Raw genomic sequence first — 19,799 nt, 5'->3', positions numbered from 1 at the left:
TTACAGACCGCCGCCACAGGAAACATTGCCGAGTGCGGGCCGGCGTTAAACAATAATCAATCAATCAGTCTCACATTTATTAAAGGTAAACGTCATTCTCCAAGACTCCCATAAATGTGTTGGAGCATATAGAGAAAAGCTGTTCACAAGTGTACCTATAAATACAACTTTTGCGACCTTCAGTGATGTGAACCCGAAGTTGTTTTGAAATGTTTACTACGTGTGTTTTTAAATAATTCTTTATGAGTTTGTATAGCCAGAAATTAATCCAAAATATTTAATTGAGAAAAATATCTAAATATACATGTACATTTAGATAGTTCAATAAAGACCTTTTGCCAAACTCACTTTAATTGTACATTTTGATTATTTTGTGTGCTGTTCACTTGGCATGTGCCTTACAGCGTTGTGTCAGACAGGGTGATGCGTGGTATATTTTACCTGCGCATCAGACACCTATTCTTCGATATTGGTAGTTCCCGGCGTAGTTTATTGGTTATGGTTAAAACACGGTATAGTTTGAAGTGTGTTTCAGGGGTAGTGAGTGAGTGAGTATGGTTTTACGCCGTTTTCACCAATATTCCAGCAAAATCACGGCGGGGGACACCAGAAATAAGCTTCTCACATTGTACCCAGTTTCAGGGGGAAGATGTCACTAGTCTATATATAAGACAAATACAAGGTATCTGTACTAACATTTTAGTATGACATATGTGGAATTTGCCTTAAAAATTACCACTTACAAAAAATGAAGTCTTCTTGTGCACATGACACACATGGTGAAATGTCTCCAATAGGTACATTTTAACTACATGTATTGTATTAAGTCTATGTTTGTTTGAGAAAATACATGTAACAAATTACATGTAATTTTCATCAAGGCTTGTTATAAACCATGTCGTCAATATAGCTTCAAGATTAAGCTAAAAATGCATTCTCTTTGTAAAGCTTGAACCTACCTACAGAACAGTTTTCTTCCTTAAGTGGAATAGTTTTCCTTCCCCATGCTGTTTCATGTTACTGTATTTATAGTGGTCACGCTTTGTAATATATACGCCAGGATGAATGTTGTGGGATAGTGAAGTACAAAGTTAAAATATCACATGCTTTCACAGAATTGAGCGGCGTTGTTTAAATGCACTTACAGAACAACACGGATACTTTGTCATGCTTTCAAGAAACAGAGTTTATTTGTGCAAAGACTTCTTAGAATGAGATTCGATCCATGACGACGTTGTGTTTGATTGTCTTATTCCTAAATCAAATTTGACAAAACATGTTTTCGAAGTTGGCAAATATACTTTGTACGACCTATGCTGGACCAATTCGTAGCATACACTTCTGAGTATTCAAGGTTTAACCTCAACGAGGACCTTCGGTACCATTCTGGTTACCACATTAGGCAATTTAGGCCTTTTTCCATTTACATTCTAAAGAAATACTACCCACCATCTTGTTATTGTCTTAAAATTTATTGCTGGGTTCGAATGGAAATTTGTGACAGCACCATACCCGTGGTAAAGGTCCAAAGCCTTCAAGCTTTCTTCAAACATATCCACTGTGACATAACTGGGATATCTATGAAAGGACATATTAAGATGATTTGGTGAAAAATTGTTTTATGTCGGGCTCCCGTTTGACTGAAGTTCATGCATGTGTTTGTGTGGCTGCCTGTGTGTGGCCGAGCTACACATGTATTGAAGATTGTGTAATGCTAGCCAGTTGCGACACCATGTCGGAGATTACGACGTGCAACCCTCTCAGACACTGTGTGCCGATTCCGAACCGACTTGTACTTGTTTGATTCCCTTAATGTCAACCACCGGGCAGGAATCAAATACCATCTTTGACGAATGAGTCGATGGCCAAACCCAGCGTCAAAACAGTGACGTTCATCTCTCGTCGTAGACGCTATGTCCTTACACCACAAACAGACTTACTTATGGAGTAAATTGGCATTCAAATACAACAAGCAAAAGTAGTACAAAAATATAATTTATTAACATACTGGTTTTATATGTGGCATCACTTGATATCATACGTCTTGGACCATGCGTTGATGACCAAACCGAAGGTCAAAACACCGACCTCTCCCATCGCAGGCGCTATGTCCTTACACCACAAACAGACTTGCTCATGGAGCAAACTGACATTCACACAAATAAATACAATAAGCAAAGGTATTACAAAAGTATAAGTTATTAACATAGGTCATATGTAGTATAACTTGACGTGGGACAGAAACCAAACGCTTCGATCAAACGATGAATGTATTGATGCGTCCCTACAATCATTATAATTGTACTATGTGAAGCCTTGACTGAGATAATAGTCATTCCAATAACATCATGAACCACTCTAAAAGACATTTACCAGCTGCATCGTCTCTTTTGGCACAGCTTTGTGGATGCTATGGCTGTGATGCCAGCTGGTTGGAGGTGTATGACGAAATGGTCACCTCGATAATGACTTATTGTTTTCCCTTCTCACAGCTATCGTAACATTGGTATGAGGTTCTAAACAAGGAACAACTTTCATCTTTCAATTGTTTCTCCATAAATCCAAGTGCGCATATATTAATCACCTAGAAAGAATTAACTTTCTGTGTGTTTAACGTTGTATATTGTAAATATATCCAAAAGAAATATATTGTTATACATGTCTACATATTCTGTGAATGCATTTTCATTTACAGGATAATAACTGATGGCAATGTCTGATTATGATATTCAGAATCAAAACAACTCACAGGGCATCACATTAAAGTAATAAATTATAGCACTCAACATAAGTTAGAGAACACATGACTTTCCCTTTGCAGTTGGAGCCATGACAGAATAAATACATTCAATTTATATCTTCTTTAACGTTTTGTAATTTTGTTGACGTTTGATTGTATGACGTGAGTGACGTCCACTTTCTCAAGTCTTCAATCTTGGCAGACAAGCTGTGCATGTACGTATCACATTAACAAGAAGAACATAGGTGTGTTGTGTACAAGGTGGTACCGTTCAGACATCAGCCAGATATAATTTACAATACTATCATTTTTTCCCTGAATATTGACGAAGTATGAACACGTATCTCCTTGCATGTTGTCTGTCAGGCCCTGGTACAGAATGACGCCCTGACAACCCTGTCTCCAAGAGGGTTAATGGTCCGGAAGTTGTCGACAATATTATCTTCATAGCAGCCTCCTTCGTCGTTGCTGTGGCAACCACCAATCAGGCTCCTCAGATGCATCAACTGAAAATACCATTTTGTATATATAAACAGTTACTGATTGTTGTGTTATTTAGGAGAGATAACTGGCGTCTACCACACCAGTTATATCGCTTTGAACATTGTTCCAGTTATGTCACGGCGTATCTGGTTAATGCGGGAGGAACGCCCGGAGTTATACACGTCTTATACGCTTACAGTTCGGTTGAAACCCACGACCTTTGGCATGATGCCGTCAACGTTGGAAACATGGTTGAGAGGACCCGGGATTCGAACCCATGGTTTCTGACATGCTCAAGGGATATAACTCTGCATAGCGAAAACCGTCGCTTTTGCCGACCTGGCCACCCCGCCATATTCTAATAATGGTGTATACCCCAAGGGCTCAGCTTGAAGTTTAGTTTGAATTCATTTATTTCAGGTGAGTGAGTGAATGCGTTCAGTTTTACGCCGCACTCAGCAATATTCCAGCTATATGGCGGCGGTCTGTAAATAATCGAGTCTGGATCAGACAATCCAGTGATCAACAGCATGAACATCGATCTACGCAATTGGGAACCGATGACATGTGTCAACCAAGTCAGCGAGCCTGATCACCCGATCCCGTTAGTCGCCTCTTACGACAAGCATAGTCGCCTTTCGTGGCAAGCATGGGTTGCTGAAGACCTATTCTACCCCGGATCTTCACGGGTTTATTTCAGGTGGAATTCCTAATGAAGACATAGTAATCTACACATTTTATGCATTGATCTGAGCGAATACACGTCTAACGTCTAGTCTCTAATGAAAATATTTTACAGAAAAACAGTTCTTAAAATAACTAAGAAAATGCGGTATGAACAAGCCAAGTAATATAGACTATTCCAGACTTCCATGGGGTTTCTCGGATATATATGGTTCGCTGTCTGTATAACAAAACAGAAAACACGAACTAAACAATGCAACTGATTAACTTCACACACATAGCACAAAACAGAACTGGATTCCGCTCGTGACATTGGTCACCTGTAATATAACTCCGACCACTTGGTTTTGCAACAAACAAACTGAGCATTTGCTCCATGACATGGAAAACGTATATATCATGATTACAAACATTTAAACCAGATCGGCACGAATTGTGCATAACCTTCAGTCAGATTGTAACAACTACGGTAAGAATGCAAAACGTTGGAACCTGAGAATAAAACGGAAACGTACACCCATGATTATGATACCGTAGGTAAGAGGTGAAGGTTACGCTGTTTTCGTTTACCCTGTTTGTGACACGGACCTGGTGAACTTGTACTTAATGACCTGCTGTCTTATTACATGAACACTCACACTTGCGATATCTCATGGCATTACAGTAATAAACGCACCTGGCTATGAGACAAGCAGATAGCCTCTTCTAGGAGTATCCATGTGACGCTTTCATAGCAGGGGGGCGTGGTCAGAGAGCCAGGGTACGTCCAGTACTTGTCGACATTTCCTGTAACCAAGAACAATAAATTGCCTGGTGACATTATATAACCTTATAATATTCAGTCGAACACTGTCGTAACGAAGTTGAGGTGACCAACGGAAGTACTTCGAGTTATCCAAAGTTCCACGAAACTGCACAACGATAACTCGATAAGGACTACAAGGAAGCAAGCTTGTAAGCTGTTGATCACTGGATTGTCTGGTCCAGACTATTATTTACAGACCGCCGCCATATAGCTGGAATATTGCTGGGTGCGGCGTTAAACAACCAACCAACCACGCTTTTACTTGAGACAACCGTATGCTCAACTCAAAGTTCGACAGAAATGGGTTCCCTTGTATCTTGCTTTTGTGGATACAATTACGGGACTGTTTGACAGAATGGTTTTAGGGACACGTGGTATTTATGATTAATATGCAACCAGTGACGGGAGGTGGCACATCTGATGCCGGAGGCTGGAATAATATTGTCAAATGATTACAAATTGTAAATCGCAAGGGACATTTAGTTTGGAAAGTTTTGTTATTGTTTGGATTTTGAACATGTACTCGTTTAACTTAGTGACAAACAAAGTAACCCCTCCTGTGAAACAAGACCATGAGGTGACTGACACGGGGCAATGCTATGTCCACATCTAGAAGATCCCAACTTGAAGACAAGGTCATTTTTATGAAAACATTTAGGTCAGTCATTCTTACGTGGCAGCAGACAGCGGGGATCGAACATCGTCCCGACGTTGGTCGTCGTGTAAGGGTCCAGGACCTCATGCATCACGTCCGTCAGTTTCTTAAATTCTTTATTTTCTTGGCCCACCTGAAATTGGATGTTACAAACAACGGTCAATAAAACGTATATATCTAGATCGTACATGTATGCACCTTGCTCAACATGGAATGATTGAAAAATCTGGGACATCCCCCAGATGATATGTTAACAGGTAAAATAGTGTGATATTGGGTGAATGTGCAATTAGCGACGTGTATGGACGTGTGTGTTTGTCAAGAGAAAACTAAAACTGTTTTATGGTGGTAGCCGTGTGACATAAGATTTCCCAGTAAGCATGGGTAACCCAATCGGACACCGAGCTGATCAGGCGATATTTCCCCAGTGCATTGAGTACACAGTGCACCAAACATCCTTAACAACCAGTTTAGTTCCGCATTAGCATCAATCTTCAGCAAATCATTCTTGTCGGGGTCGCTGATTTGGACCTTGAGGTACTGGATTGTCTGGCCCCGCCACGATGATTTACAGACTGTCGGTTTTATACAAACCCAAACAAAACCTTTGTTTAACGTCTGTGTATATGACGCGGCCAGGGGTTCGAACCGCCGACCTTCCTCTTTCCACATTGCTCCACTAAGCCACGGACATGTTCCTTAGAAGTACAGCGAGCAATACTGACACATACCTTGATGAAGACCCCGAGCACTGTCAGACCGTCCTCCTTGTCTACAGCATCTTCAAACGTGGAGTATTTGGCGGCATTCCAGTGAACGAAATGCAGCTGAAACATTTTGGATACGTATTCTAATTTCCTAATGTTTACGAACTGTTAATTTCTAGGATTAGTTGCATGATGGCAATGAATGATTTGGGAACATGTTCCGACCGTTAGCGAGGTAGACACTCTGGGTTCTTAAAGAGACTGGGGAAAATATAGTGATGGAATCTACCCTCATTGACGCGACGAAGCACACTGCGTTAGAGTCTCTCATTAGCGTTTTCCTTCAATTTCATTCGTCATTTTAGAGGCTGATTTCATAGAGCTTGGTTTCGGTTCAGTAGAACCTGAACGCATGTCGGTAAATACGTAATCCTTTCATACAGCTGTCACCACTGTTGCCTGCATTACGACCAAGACATCTGATAATCGAGATTCCCTGGCTTTGACGTTATATATTTAGATATTACGTCGTGGTGAATATTTTACTGACAATCCTCACGCACTCAACTGAATTTGTAAATTAGAAGTATAAATACTGTACTGTTGTCCAAAATCACTCGCAGGGTAAACTTCTCCATTTTAGTAGTAAGCTGTTAGTTGAATCACATACCTCTGCGGAATAGTTTTTGCCGTCAACTTTATGCTCGGAGCCCTGCAGGTCGGAGCTTCCCCAGTGGAAATGGAACTGTTTCAGGTAGTGCGTGGCATCACCGAGGGGGCCACCGCTTATACCTGTTTTGAAAAATGTGTGTTCTTTAGAACAAATACGCCAAATGGAACTACAAGAAAATAACACACAAACGAAACTTCGAAGACCCAATGATTTGAAATGTCAGTTATATTTGACATTCGCATCAATTTAACGTGCTTTAGTGATTAAGTTGTATTTAACTTCGACTGGAACGGTACTTCGCTTATAGTGTAAGGCGTGTCACACATGAAGCAGGTAAAACCCATGATGAAGTGCTGCCAAATCAAGCATCAGCCCAGTCGGAGTTTCCAAATCATGATCACAGCAAAGGAAGATAACTTCAAGTTGCAGTTCCTGAGACAACTTGGTCACCCGGTTATATACTCTCCAAATAAAGTAGAAGAACTTCATTTTTAATTTACGATTGAAAACATTGGGAGATATATCGGGAGTCAATCAATGTTTACATGATAATAATGAATGTTTTGAGAGTGCATCACCACTTGCACTTCCTTATGACCATAGTTGTTTGTACAGTAATCGCTCTTGAAAGATGATTGGTGTATGACGTGAAATTTGTATGTGTACGATTTTCATTTTCAAACAAAAAGAAACCCGGCAAGAAACAAACACTAACAACTGTGTGATGCAAGATTATTGTCAAAACTATTGGTGTACAGTGATTTATCGACCTTCTTAAAAACCGTCAAAATAAACAATGACGCCCCATGCACGTGTATGGGGCTACTGTGTTGTGTAGGTGCATCCCATACGTTGTGCTTAGGGGTGGTGATAAATAGAAATGGCGGTGTGTTCATACGATATCTGTCTTTGAAAAGTTTGTCAACGCTTATACTTCCTATCCAAATTGAAAGTTCAGGTTCCCCTACCTTTTCGAAGGTGAGGTGAGGTGAAATTGGGTTTAACGTCGTGATTGAGAATATTTCGCTCATATGACGACGTGCATGCGTGTGTATGTGTAGCTGCTTGTACTAGCCCAGACTTAAGCTGGTTTTATAGTGCTAGCTCACTGAGATACCATGCCGCAGTGAAGCATGAATATCCCCCTCAGACACATTATACTGACTCCGAGCCGACCAGTCCTTGTTGTACCCAATAATGCCGAGCGCCAGGCAGGGACCAACAAGTACCATATTTTAACTTCTTTGGTATGACGCGGTCGGGGATCGAACCCGCGACCTTCCGCTCTCCGGGCGGACGCTCTAACCACTACACCACGGAGGCGGTACCTTTTCGAAGAGTATATCATGATTTAATGAAGGTTATACAAGCCCAGTCTAATGTTTCAGGTCGTACTTAACTTGATATTGCTGAAGAACAAAAGTACATACTTGAGCTGTCGTCCACATCAGCTTGAAAGGAGTGGCCATTGTTCTCCACTTCCAGATTGTATTGCCGAGCGTGCTGGATTCTCAGGGGATGGTACCAGAGCTCGGGGTCGTATTCAGTCGTCTCAGTTCTGATGTCTATGGGGGACTGGTGTGGCCCGGCCGCAGCCTCGTAGTGCTCGATCCAGTGTAAAGGCCCTAGGGGTACGACACGAGTGAGCAGTAAAGATACCGTGGAAAGGAGAAAGTGGAACACGAGTGTGCTGGTACCTTATAAATACATATAGTGCATTTGGGGACAACAATTTGTTATCTAAGTGGGAGGCACTGTGTAAATATGAAAACAAGCGTTTGAAAATAATAACGCAATTGAGTCACACTAGCTGTCGAATGTCCTGAAATAATGAATAGCGGCTACTAAAGTTCCTGTCAGAGGAAAAAGGTCTTGAATGGCCGATTAAATATGTTGTCACACACACAGTACCGCTCTCACCTCCACCACCCCTCCCGCCACTGCACACACGCACACACACCCGACCCATAACATTTGACAGTATGTCGAATACAAGGTTAGACAAAATGCCTTAAAGGTAGGGTGTGTATATGTGTGTGCATGACTTGTACGTGCATGTGTGCGCACACGTGTGTGCATGGTTCCGGTTTCTAGTCAGATGCTCTATCCGCTATTATCTGTTTGCTGGAATTGTTTTAGAAATATTACACCCCACGTCAGTAATGCTTATTTACCCTACCTATTTATTAAATATTATATCACGTTACTTCCACGTCGTAGTCCTTGTGTTTACATTTCTGTATGGTATACTGTTCGAACATGGGTATTCTTCCACACGATGTGCGAGAGTGGGTTTGGAAAATTAGAGTATTTCAGCGATATCACGGATCGTCAACGCGATTCAGGAGACAAGTGGAAAGTGATGCAGACGTGTACCACGTGATGCCCACGAGAACGGGTATGGTCCCCTGGAAACATAATCAGACCAAGTCTGGGAATTTTACCCATAATAATGGGTTTCCGACACACTGATGGATTAAATTCAGCCAATAGTGACATCATAGAGAGTCGTCCATTCACTCATGATAATATCCCAACAGGAAGCTATAGCTAACCAAACAGAACCTCGAAGAAAGGAAAACAGACTACATCCCTAGTCTGGCGGATAGAGGTTATGACCGGAGAGCGGGAGGTCAGGGTTCGAGTCCCTGCCGAAAACACAAACAGAAGATTGTTGTTACCTGCGTCTGGTGCTCGACATTAAGGTGATAATGGTCGGGATGGGTAGGAACGTGTATGACCAGATTCCACTGATTTGGTAACTTAGGCGGACAGGATTAAAAAAAACCCGACATTTGTCAAGACTATTTCCCTCGACAATACTCATGGGTACGCAAATGTGTGCGGGGCGGTTGGGTAGCCTAATGGTTAAAGCGTCCGTTCGTCACGTCGGAGACAGTGTTCGATTCTCAACATGGGTACAATGTGTGATGCCCACTTCTGGTGTCCCCCGCCGTGATATAGCTGGAATATTGCTAAAAGCGGCGTAAAACCATACTCACTCACGATATATATTCAAGCCGATATGTGTTATTATCTTAACAGCGGTGTTGAACGCCATGCCGCCTCGTCTCAACTCACTGCACCTCACTTCACGTCAATAAAACATTAATTTACTAACATTCACTCACAAACTAGGTCACTTTAACTGCTCGTTGTAGAATACATATCTCAGTGTCGTGAGTATATATAATAATAACACAGCTTGACATACGTCTGTACCCTGTGTCTGATATTTTCAAATATGAAATATATAATGAGGATGTGGTGAGAGTTCCGCCCTTAACCCTCGTTTGAAATGTATTCTATTAATTATGATTATTTCGAGGGGTTGGGGTTTAGGGTTAGATTTAAGGTTAAGCTTTTTATTTTTAAAAACCCATCTATTCTTAGGCATAGAATGATAAAAAACATAACCGGGGGTTACGGGCGGAAATATTTCCGAGGATGTCATACAACTGAAGGAAACGTTCTTTGATAGTAACACTGATTGATCACTTATTTTCTCATCGAAGGAAATACTGTATCACCATCTAAGGTAGAAACTTTCATATTAATAAGAGACAAAACATTAAATGAAATATGTTCTCACCATTAGTGTCACTGTATCCCCAGCTCATGGTCACGTCTCTGTGCTGATGTAGAAGATGACTGGAAGGACGCCACAAACGGCTTATATCTTACATTGTTGTGAGAATGATGAGATCTGATTGGCTCACGTGATATTGATGAACAATATATCTCCCGCCGGGAAATGAAATAAAGGTCTGAGTGACGGAATGAATCCCTTATACCCGGATACAACGAAGAAAGCGTGCACATATTTCTGAGCAGGAGAATAAGCGCATTATACTCTAAACTAAAAGATGCACGTTGTTTTCATGCTGGTGGCAGTCACGCGACACAGCACATGGTAACCTCAGCTCAATTGAACATCTGTTTTCTATCCGTTTTAAATTTATTTTAATCCTTTCACAATATTAATTGAAACATGCGGGTTGGCTTTCATACCACGAACCTGTGAAAGATAAGGTGGGACAAAGAAAACTCACTAACTTATACAACAACTTGTATTATATGAATATTCAATTGTTTATTACAAACAACCCAGTTGCCTGTAAACATGGGGGATCAGGTATCACGAAAATGATGCAAGAAGGGATGGGTTCGCTCCTCCACCCCCAGCGCTGTTGTGAATTGGGCAAGAAATATAGGGCAGTACGTTAAGGTCGATTGAACATTAGCTACCGTCGTCTGTCGGAAAACACAAAAGCACTTATCCCACTTTCTATGTTAGTATCTATACAAGGACGAAGTCTCATCAACAAGAGGCAGATATCGCAAGGTCCACAAATAACCTAATGACTCCCCGATCTAAACAATTTTCAATCGTAGCTTTTAGATGATTGGTCCATTAAACATATTTATCAAGCATATACAGATGCTTCATGTTATATATACCTCACACCTGTAATATGATGGTTGAAGTATCCATGTAAACCATCATAAAATATGAAATATGAAATGTTCCACTGAGAGACATTGTATATCCTTATATAGTCTTTTGCCGGTTTTAGTAAGCAGTTCGAACCCCCACGTCACTATATCTGCGTGACGCGAGTGATCCCATGCTTGCTGTGTCACACCCGGCTTGCTCCAGTAACCCACATAGTAGGCCTTGAACGGAAACGTGACTTCTTGAATGGAGAGATGGAAGCGTGTAACACAACCTGTATACGCCTTTCTCGTATTGGCCTCACACCGCGCGTAAACACCACGTAACCCAGAATCTCATCATATTTCTATGAATCAGATTACAGCAAAGTGTGTAAGGTTTCATCGCAGAGAATTGTAGAGGTTTCAATTTCGGTAAATAAAGATTTGAATTACATCAAATTGTTAGGTTTCGATTTCTCACAATTGAAGAAGGATGGGTCAACTTGAAAGTATTTTGTCAAAGTGTTGAAAAGCGGTGTGTTGTGTTAACTGCGTCCTGAAGCAAGATCTATCATTTCCAACAAAATATACATTTGTTTGGGAGAATATCCGCCACTCTGTGACGTCACAATGCCTATCTCAGGAGGGAGCAGTACGTGTCACTCTCAGTTTACAACGGATTAGATTCTATGTGAATTTGAATGAGATGTCAGCCGTATTACTCTTACTGGTTTGTCTGGTATAGTTGATTCATTCTATGTTCGCTCTGTGACCTTGACTGACTGAACCTACTGACCTCAAAGTCATTCAGATACAGATTAATGTCGATTATTGTTTCCTAGAGATGTGGATGTATATATTTATATGTTCAAGACGCAACGACTGAGATTTTGTAGGCAATCGTTACAGGCGTTTAAGCATTAACATAAAAACGATGTCTATGTCGGCATTTGCCGACACGTGCCTCCGGGATGTTGTCACGGAAGTACTACCCAGCGACACGTCCGTGAATAGCATGTAACGGTGTTCTTCCAGTCACGTTAACGGCATGTCGGCAACACCACACAGTTGCACCTTTCAAGGAAGTTCAAAAGTAAACCTACATTCATCATTTGCCCGTCGACGATTGGTCCAGCGATGCCGCTCCTGACGTCGTCTTGTAGTAATGAGATAACACGAGGACGTCAGGCACGCAGGTTCGAATCGTCTGTCCGTTCACACTAACAACTAGCTCTGTGAAGCTCATCCCCAATTTGAGAGGCACTTTGACCACAGTCGTTCTGATGAAACGTTGGTTGGTTTTATAGTTTTAGGGCGACGTGGAACAAGAAGACGCCTATTTGCGCCCAACTCACTTACTTGATTTATTACAAATCACAGGTCATGACATCGCCATAAGGATAGTTTAGATAACATGAGAGAGACGTCAGAACTAAACATATTTATTTGGTGAGGTGAGTTTAACATCGAACTTACGAATATTTCGCTTATATGATGACGCGCATGCGTGTGTAAGTTTGGCTCCGAGCCTACCAGGCAGGGACCAATAAGTACCATATTTTAACGTCTTTGGGTATGACGCGTCCGGGGATCAAACCCGCGACCTTCAGATCTCCGGGCGGAAGCTCTAACCACTACACCACCGGGCCGTCAACATATATTTGGATACACATATACATATAAGAATAACCAGTCTTCTGTTTTGTTCCATGTTCCAACACACCAATTATAGTAGCCTCGCCAGGGGTGACGGACGCCATATGTAAAAAAAGAACAATCTTCAGTCAGGTTGTATCAAAGTTATGTACAGCAACACACTGGAAAGTGTCACTGTTAATTTCGAATTTGCACATCATGAAAAACGCGTGTTTGCACGAAATTCATGACACGTTGTTGATTGTATAATAATGATCACAATCCTTATAAAAGCATGATGTCACCCACAAAGTACTTTTCCCCAATTTGAAAGTATGTATATGGATAATCTGATATCATTCTGTAATGGTGAAATAGCCAGTACACCTTCCACTGATTGAAAGGTCGTGGTACACTCACTTAAGGTGTGCTGTTCAACCAGGACAAGGGGCAGTATGGTAGCCAAGTGGTTAAAGGGCTCGTTCAGCATGCTGAAGGCCAGAGTTCGATTCCCCAGATGGGTGCAATGTATGAAGCCTATTTCTGGTGTTCCCCCCCAGTGATATTGCTGGACTATTTCTAAAGGCGGCGTAAACACTCACTTGCTCGCTCCCTCAGTCACTCACTCACTCTCACTCACTCACTCCACCAGGACAAGACACAAATGTGTTGTCGAACCAGCAGCCATACCCATACAAAATGGGTGACCCCCTTTAAAATCACCATCACCCCACTAGCCATAAAGTATGATCGTTTTCCATCATCTCTAGGCTCACAATGTTTCACACACTCTTCGTTTGTTCTTTATATGTACAATCTGAACAGAAAACAGCTGAAATTGTTTTTTTAAAATTTCTCATGATTATAGAACACATTTTTTACTTTTATATTTTAACCAATATCTCTGTTTTCATTCTACATTTGCATAAATAAACAATAGATTTATTAATTATCCTGTGACAAAATAGGAGTTTAAAATCATGGTCAGTATTCCGTGTCAACTAATAATGACACATGTCAAGCATTTACAGGGAGAAAAACGGTTGGCATTCTGGGTAAGCGTATGCGCACCTTGCAACCCAGGTATGTCGCACTCACTCACTCACTGAGTTTGGTTTTACGCCGCTTTTAGCAATATTCCAGCAACATCACGGCGGGGGACACCAGAAATGGGCTTCACACATTTTACCCATGTGGGGATTCGAACCCGGGTTTTCAGCGTGACGAGCCAACGCTTTAACCACTAGGCTACCCCACCGCCCCTGGTATGTCGCAAGACTCACGCCTTGTGCAACCTGACTGTTTGTATGTAAACATATCCCAGTGGCATGGATCAGTCGTCATGTCAGTCACTGGACTGGCTGATTTGTACTCCATTATTTACAGATAACGGGACCGCCTCCGTGGTGTAGTGGTTAGAACGTCCGCCCAGAGAGCGGAAGGTCGCGGGTTCGATCCCCGACTGCGTCATACCAAAAGACGTTAAAATATGGTGCTTGTTGGTCCCTGTCTGGCGCTCGGCATTAATGGGTACAACAAGGACTGGTCGGCTCGGAGTCAGTATGATGTGTCTGAGTGGGGTATTCATGATTCACTGCGGCATGTTATCTCAGTTGGCTAGCACTATAAAACCAGCTTCAGTCTGGGCTAGTACAAGCAGCCGCACATACACACGCATGCACGTCGTCATATGAGCGAAATATTCTCAAGCACGACGTTAAACCCAATTCCACCTCACCTCACTTCACAGATAACGTGATTTTGCAAGAATATTGCTGAATGCAAGGTTAAATAACAATCACACTAAACCAACTGTTGACATCTCCCACTGCCCGAACCAACAAATTGTTTCAGAGGTAGAACTCCAGTAGGGCAAGCTCTACAGCTTCATGTGCTCAGTACAGTCTATTGTGCTCCTTTGTGACTCAGATCAGCACGCCAGTCTTGACACTTGACCTTGGAGGTTGTGTGTCACCCTTCCCAAATAAATGGATGTCGATGTTTGCAAGTTTGTTTGGCAACTATGCTATTTGTGAAAGATGGAATAACATTCACTCCTCCGCTGGACCTTAAGATAAATAGTCATTTGCACAAATGTAAATGTGACGTGGAAAATACACAAAAAACAAATTGAATGTATTTTTTGTTTTTTGCAGATGCCTTTATTGAACTTTTAAAATGTGCACACGGTACTAAACCAGTCAAAGGTCCTCGAGTGAAAGAAGCATAATATATGAACGAAATTCTATGACTATACACCTGTGTAAAGCAATATTCTAATACACATACGGTAAAATACATTTTCAAAAGAGCTTCCTGATGTAATCACCATGGTCAGAAACGAATTATTTTCATAAACATGTGTATGGTTTCAACAGAATTATGTACAGGTTGTACAGTTATCAAGTGCTTGTGCTGTTTTGTCATTCATGCTAGCTATAGTTGAAGGTTGACAATATTTTGTTATTAACTTTAAGTGAACAGAGTAAAGAGTGATGTCTATGTAGAAAAAAGACATATCCGATCCAATATCCATCTCGGTCCATCCGCCTCATCACTTGAAGGACGCTTTGACAACCCTGTCTCCAAGTGGCATGGTGGGACGGAAGTTGTCTTCAAGAGGTCCGCCATGGGCATCTTTCAAGTGTCTAAGACACTTCAACTGTAACCAAGATTGCTTTTTGAAACCACCAAATATATACAAGTTATTCTATGCATGACTCATTAAAGAATAACTACTAACCAACACCCTTGACTTAAGATTTGTACAGCCGACTTACTGTAAACCAAGGTTTTGTTTTACCCTCTGACTAAAACCTTTGAATTAAGATATCCTGCAGCCGATGTGCTGTATGCTGGGCCTGTTTCTGTAAATGTATCTCTATTTGGCTATCGACTTAATACCCGTTGAATAGATGGGACATTGTATAGCAAAGGAATATGCTGCCTTTGTGTGCCACTGACAACTTACTGACAATTCGGGTTAGGTATCACTGGTAACAATACATAGAATTCTTGAAATTTAGTAGATATTTCGTACGGTCGTTGAAACGCTGTTAATACAATCGATATGGGGCTATAACATTTGTCCTTTCCGATTTAGAAACTCATCTACGCTTCATAAAGTCACTTCATCATCTTATGAATAGTTCCGATGCTGAATCAATTAACCAATCAGCACGCTCCGTGCCTTTACTGCTGCACAGCTTGTCGCTAAGGCGCCATTTGGTCCCCCAAGCTTTTGGTGTATCCAAGGACATAGCTGTCAGCGATTGACTGAGTGTTTTGGATATCCGATCTTTTAATAACATGTCTAATAAGGAACAAACCTGGTGTTCAGACACATGGATTGGTTCTTCCATTATTATCCACCTGACACATTCCGACAAAGGGGGCGTGGTTAGAGATCCAGGGTAGGTATAATATTTGGTTGTATCAGCTGTAAAAGAGAAAGCATCATGTACGTTTTTGTACGTCATCATTGTGTCATAAGCCACAATCACTCACACAGACATTTTACACACATGGTATTCATATGAAACAAGCAGGCAGTTACTTCGATTACTTGTAAGAGTCGACTGGTCGACCAGCAATTGGTTAATGGGTTTCAGAGACTGTTTACCTTTTCACTGACTTAATTACCATTCCTCATTCATTCACTGAACTCACATGGCAGCAGTTTAGAGGGATGAAAAACACCCTTCATGTGACAGCTGGTGTGAGCTTTCTCGACAGAGTGCATCAGATCACAGAGCTTTTCGAATTCTTTATTTTCGTGTTTTCCAACCTGAAATGTTCAATCCTAAATGAAATGGAATTAACAGGCTAAGAATCAAAATACATACAGGTTTTATATATTTAGTTGTCAGCTGATCATGCTTACAGAGTCAGACTGGACGCAATGAAGACGATAGCACCGGTACCAAATACATGCAATGGCAACACAAATAAGTTGAAATCCATTCATCAATAGTGGCTTTCTTGATGCTAGTACTTCTAAAATGCCTGGTAAAACGTACTGTTGGCACTGACTACATAAGAGCAAGGACACGTGTTCACAGACAGTCAAGCTTAGATTCCAATCTTCAGCTCCTTCAAATATACTCATGCCAATAAAGGTTGTCAGCCCCTTCAATTATTTTTATTGCAGAGGGTGTGTGGGGTGGGTGAGTGGGGTGGGTGTGGGGTTGGGGTGGGAGGGGAGTGACAACCATTATTGGCATGAGTATATATCGATGATATCATGGCTTGTTTGATGGACATGAAACACGGGTATTATACTTTTATGTCTAGGTTCTTCGGGTCGTGGGCGAAAAAAAATAAAAATAATAATAATGGATATTTTTAGTGCGCCATTTTCCACCCACTGATACATGCTTAAGGCGCTACATAAAAGCATGCATACAATACATACAGAGGATAAAATAGCAAAATAAGTATACATTGAAATTGATGACAGAAAAATTGATTTTAGGGATAGGCTTTGGAAAAAAAGAAAGTCTTCAACTTAATTTTGAAAGTTTCCAATGTGGGAGACTGCTTTATGTGGAGAGGGAGAGAATTCCACAGAGTAGGACCAGCGTACTGGAAAGACCTCTTGCCAAAAGAAGAAAGGAGAACTTTGGGAACGGAGAGAAGACATTGGTCTTGAGATCTGAGAGTTCTGGTAGGGGAGTACACAGTGAGAAGTTCAGAGAGATATGAAGGAGCTTGATTATGCAAACATTTATACACAATGCAAAGAAGTTTGAAGTCAATCCGGAACTTGATTGGAAGCCAGTGTAATGATGAGAGTACAGGGGTGATATGGTCTCGTTTAGTGGTAAGGGATATAATACGTGCTGCTGTATTTTGGACTTTTTGTAGTTTATTGATGCTACAACTCATATGGCACACGTTGCTTTGTTGGTGAATCTAACGCTTAGGGTTACAAAATAATGACATTGTGTTGACCTTGATGAACACTGCCAGCACAGCCAGGCCGTCCTTCTTGGCCAGAGCCTCGTTAAATGTTCCGTACTTCTTTGGGTCATAGGTCACGAAATGAAGCTGAAATGTTAAAAATAACACAGATGGAAACGTCTGGCAGAACAAATTCCAAGAGGTGTGAAAGGTAAAATAAAACAGTTATCTCCCCTTCCGGTTGGACACGCCACACATATTTGATAGTGTAGTACCGGTGAAGTTTGAGATGTGAAAAGTTTAAGTTAGTAAGACAAATCTTTCATTTAATGAGTAAGATGGTACCCGCACATATGCTGGAAGCATGTTCTTCTCGCGTAGACACACAGGATTTGTCAAGATACGTAGAAAAGTATGTAAGTAAATTTAAGTTATGAACAAGAAATATCGTCAGTGATTTGACGAAAAATTCAAATGCATTTTCTGCAAGTTCAAACAGAGGACTTCTTGTGTTAAACAGCCTGTTGAATCACCTCTGCAGCATAGTGTTTCCCATTGACCGTATGTTCTGAGCCGGTATGGTCCGTGAGTCCCCAGTGGAAATGGAACTGCCTTAAATGGTATTCCTCGTGGCCGAGGATTCCCCCAGTTAAAGCTGTATTGATAGAAAGGGAATTTAGATTAGACACTTTCTAGGTTTACATGATGTATATGAAAATTATTTAGCGAACAACTTCAGCAGATTTGAGGCTAAACATAAATGTAGCTTCTTCAATTGCTATCAACCCATGCCCGTGATCAATACTGGAGGTTCATACAATACCACACCTCCTAAACTGGTTTTATATGAACCAGACCACTTACTCGAATGCTCCCTTATTTCCACTTCAAAGGAGTGTCCATTGTTCATTACTTCCGGGTTGTGCTCCTTTTCGATGTCAATCTTAAGGTGATGTTGGTGGAGGTGATGATCAAATTTAACCAAATCAGTTTCGATATCGATAGGAGACTGGTGGCGCCCCCCTGCATTGGGACATGCCAGGATCCAGTGTGTAGGTCCTGCAGCAGTAAATAACACGATGAAAGAAGCTGTTTGTCACATAGCAGCAGTAAATAACACGATGAAAGAAGCTGTTTGTCACATAGCAGCAGCAAATAACACGATGAAAGAAGCTGTTTGTCACATAGCAGCAGTAAATAACACGATGAAAGAAGCTGTTTGTCACATAGCAGCAGTAAATAACACGATGAAAGAAGCTGTTTGTCACATAGCAGCAGTAAATAACACGATGAAAGAAGCTGTTTGTCACATAGCAGAAGTAAATAACACGATGAAAGAAGCTGTTTGTCACATAGCAGCAGTAAATAACACGATGAAAGAAGCTGTTTGTCACATAGCAGCAGTAAATAACACGAAGAAAGAAGCTGTTTATCACATTGTGTCAGCGTTAACCAGACTAAGGTGACAAATATAGGCTGAACATTGTAATGGTTTGAACTGTTGTGATCACTTTTCCCGTGCGCATTCAAATCCAAAACTATCAAAATATAAATGAGAATTAATAGATTCGTTTGAAGCAAACGACAGAATGATTAAAACCAGTTGTTAAATTATGCAAAGTATTGAAGGAAATAAAATCCTTACCGTCGTCAGGTCCGTAGCCAAATTCCATGATGATGTTCCCGATGTGTACCAGCTTCTGAATACAGACGGCGTGTGTGGCTCCTATTTAAGGTAAACTGAGGACACGCCTCTTTACATGTTCAGGTATATTAGTATTCTGGTGTTGTCGGTTTGCACATTGTATTATTGCCAGTTAGCATTTTGAAATGTGGTTCGTACTTATTAGGCACTTAACGGAGCAACAATTTGCACTTTTCACATATTTTAGCTCGAGGTATTTCAAAATTGGTTCATGTTGAATCGGTATAGCTGCTGGTTTTAATGAAATAACTGTCGCCAGCCACAGCAAATTAGGTATTACTGAAAGGGTAATATTAGGCTGGATTATTAGACTAGTTATGGCGTCATATGAGGTTTGTCATCTTTTAGGGGAGCTAAAAATTACATCATTTTC

At 41.1% G+C, this 19,799-nt stretch overlaps 2 protein-coding genes across 2 annotated transcripts; both read right to left on the bottom strand.

Moving 5' to 3' along the window:
• Window positions 1-1,982: 1,982 nt before the first annotated feature.
• Window positions 1,983-10,448, bottom strand: LOC124292220 (carbonic anhydrase 2-like). The gene is made up of 7 exons (XM_046729275.1): window positions 10,340-10,448; window positions 8,178-8,372; window positions 6,745-6,866; window positions 6,099-6,194; window positions 5,386-5,500; window positions 4,584-4,693; window positions 1,983-3,246 (listed from the first exon to the last, which is right to left on the bottom strand). Exons 1-7 carry the CDS (start codon window positions 10,365-10,367, stop codon window positions 3,103-3,105), a joined length of 810 nt encoding a protein of 269 aa, XP_046585231.1. The 5' UTR covers window positions 10,368-10,448; the 3' UTR covers window positions 1,983-3,102.
• Window positions 10,449-15,360: 4,912 nt separating this feature from the next.
• LOC124292193 (carbonic anhydrase 2-like) lies at window positions 15,361-19,394 on the bottom strand. The gene is made up of 7 exons (XM_046729244.1): window positions 19,367-19,394; window positions 18,586-18,780; window positions 18,255-18,376; window positions 17,773-17,868; window positions 16,489-16,606; window positions 16,149-16,258; window positions 15,361-15,481 (listed from the first exon to the last, which is right to left on the bottom strand). Exons 1-7 carry the CDS (start codon window positions 19,392-19,394, stop codon window positions 15,374-15,376), a joined length of 777 nt encoding a protein of 258 aa, XP_046585200.1. The 3' UTR covers window positions 15,361-15,373.
• Between the last annotated feature and the right edge of the window lie 405 nt (window positions 19,395-19,799).

Source organism: Haliotis rubra, unplaced genomic scaffold (genome assembly GCF_003918875.1).
Source record: "Haliotis rubra isolate DU_JTF1 unplaced genomic scaffold, ASM391887v1 Scf51, whole genome shotgun sequence".
Classification (NCBI taxonomy): Eukaryota; Metazoa; Mollusca; class Gastropoda; order Lepetellida; family Haliotidae; genus Haliotis; species Haliotis rubra.
This window is presented reverse-complemented; position numbering and strand designations above follow the sequence as displayed.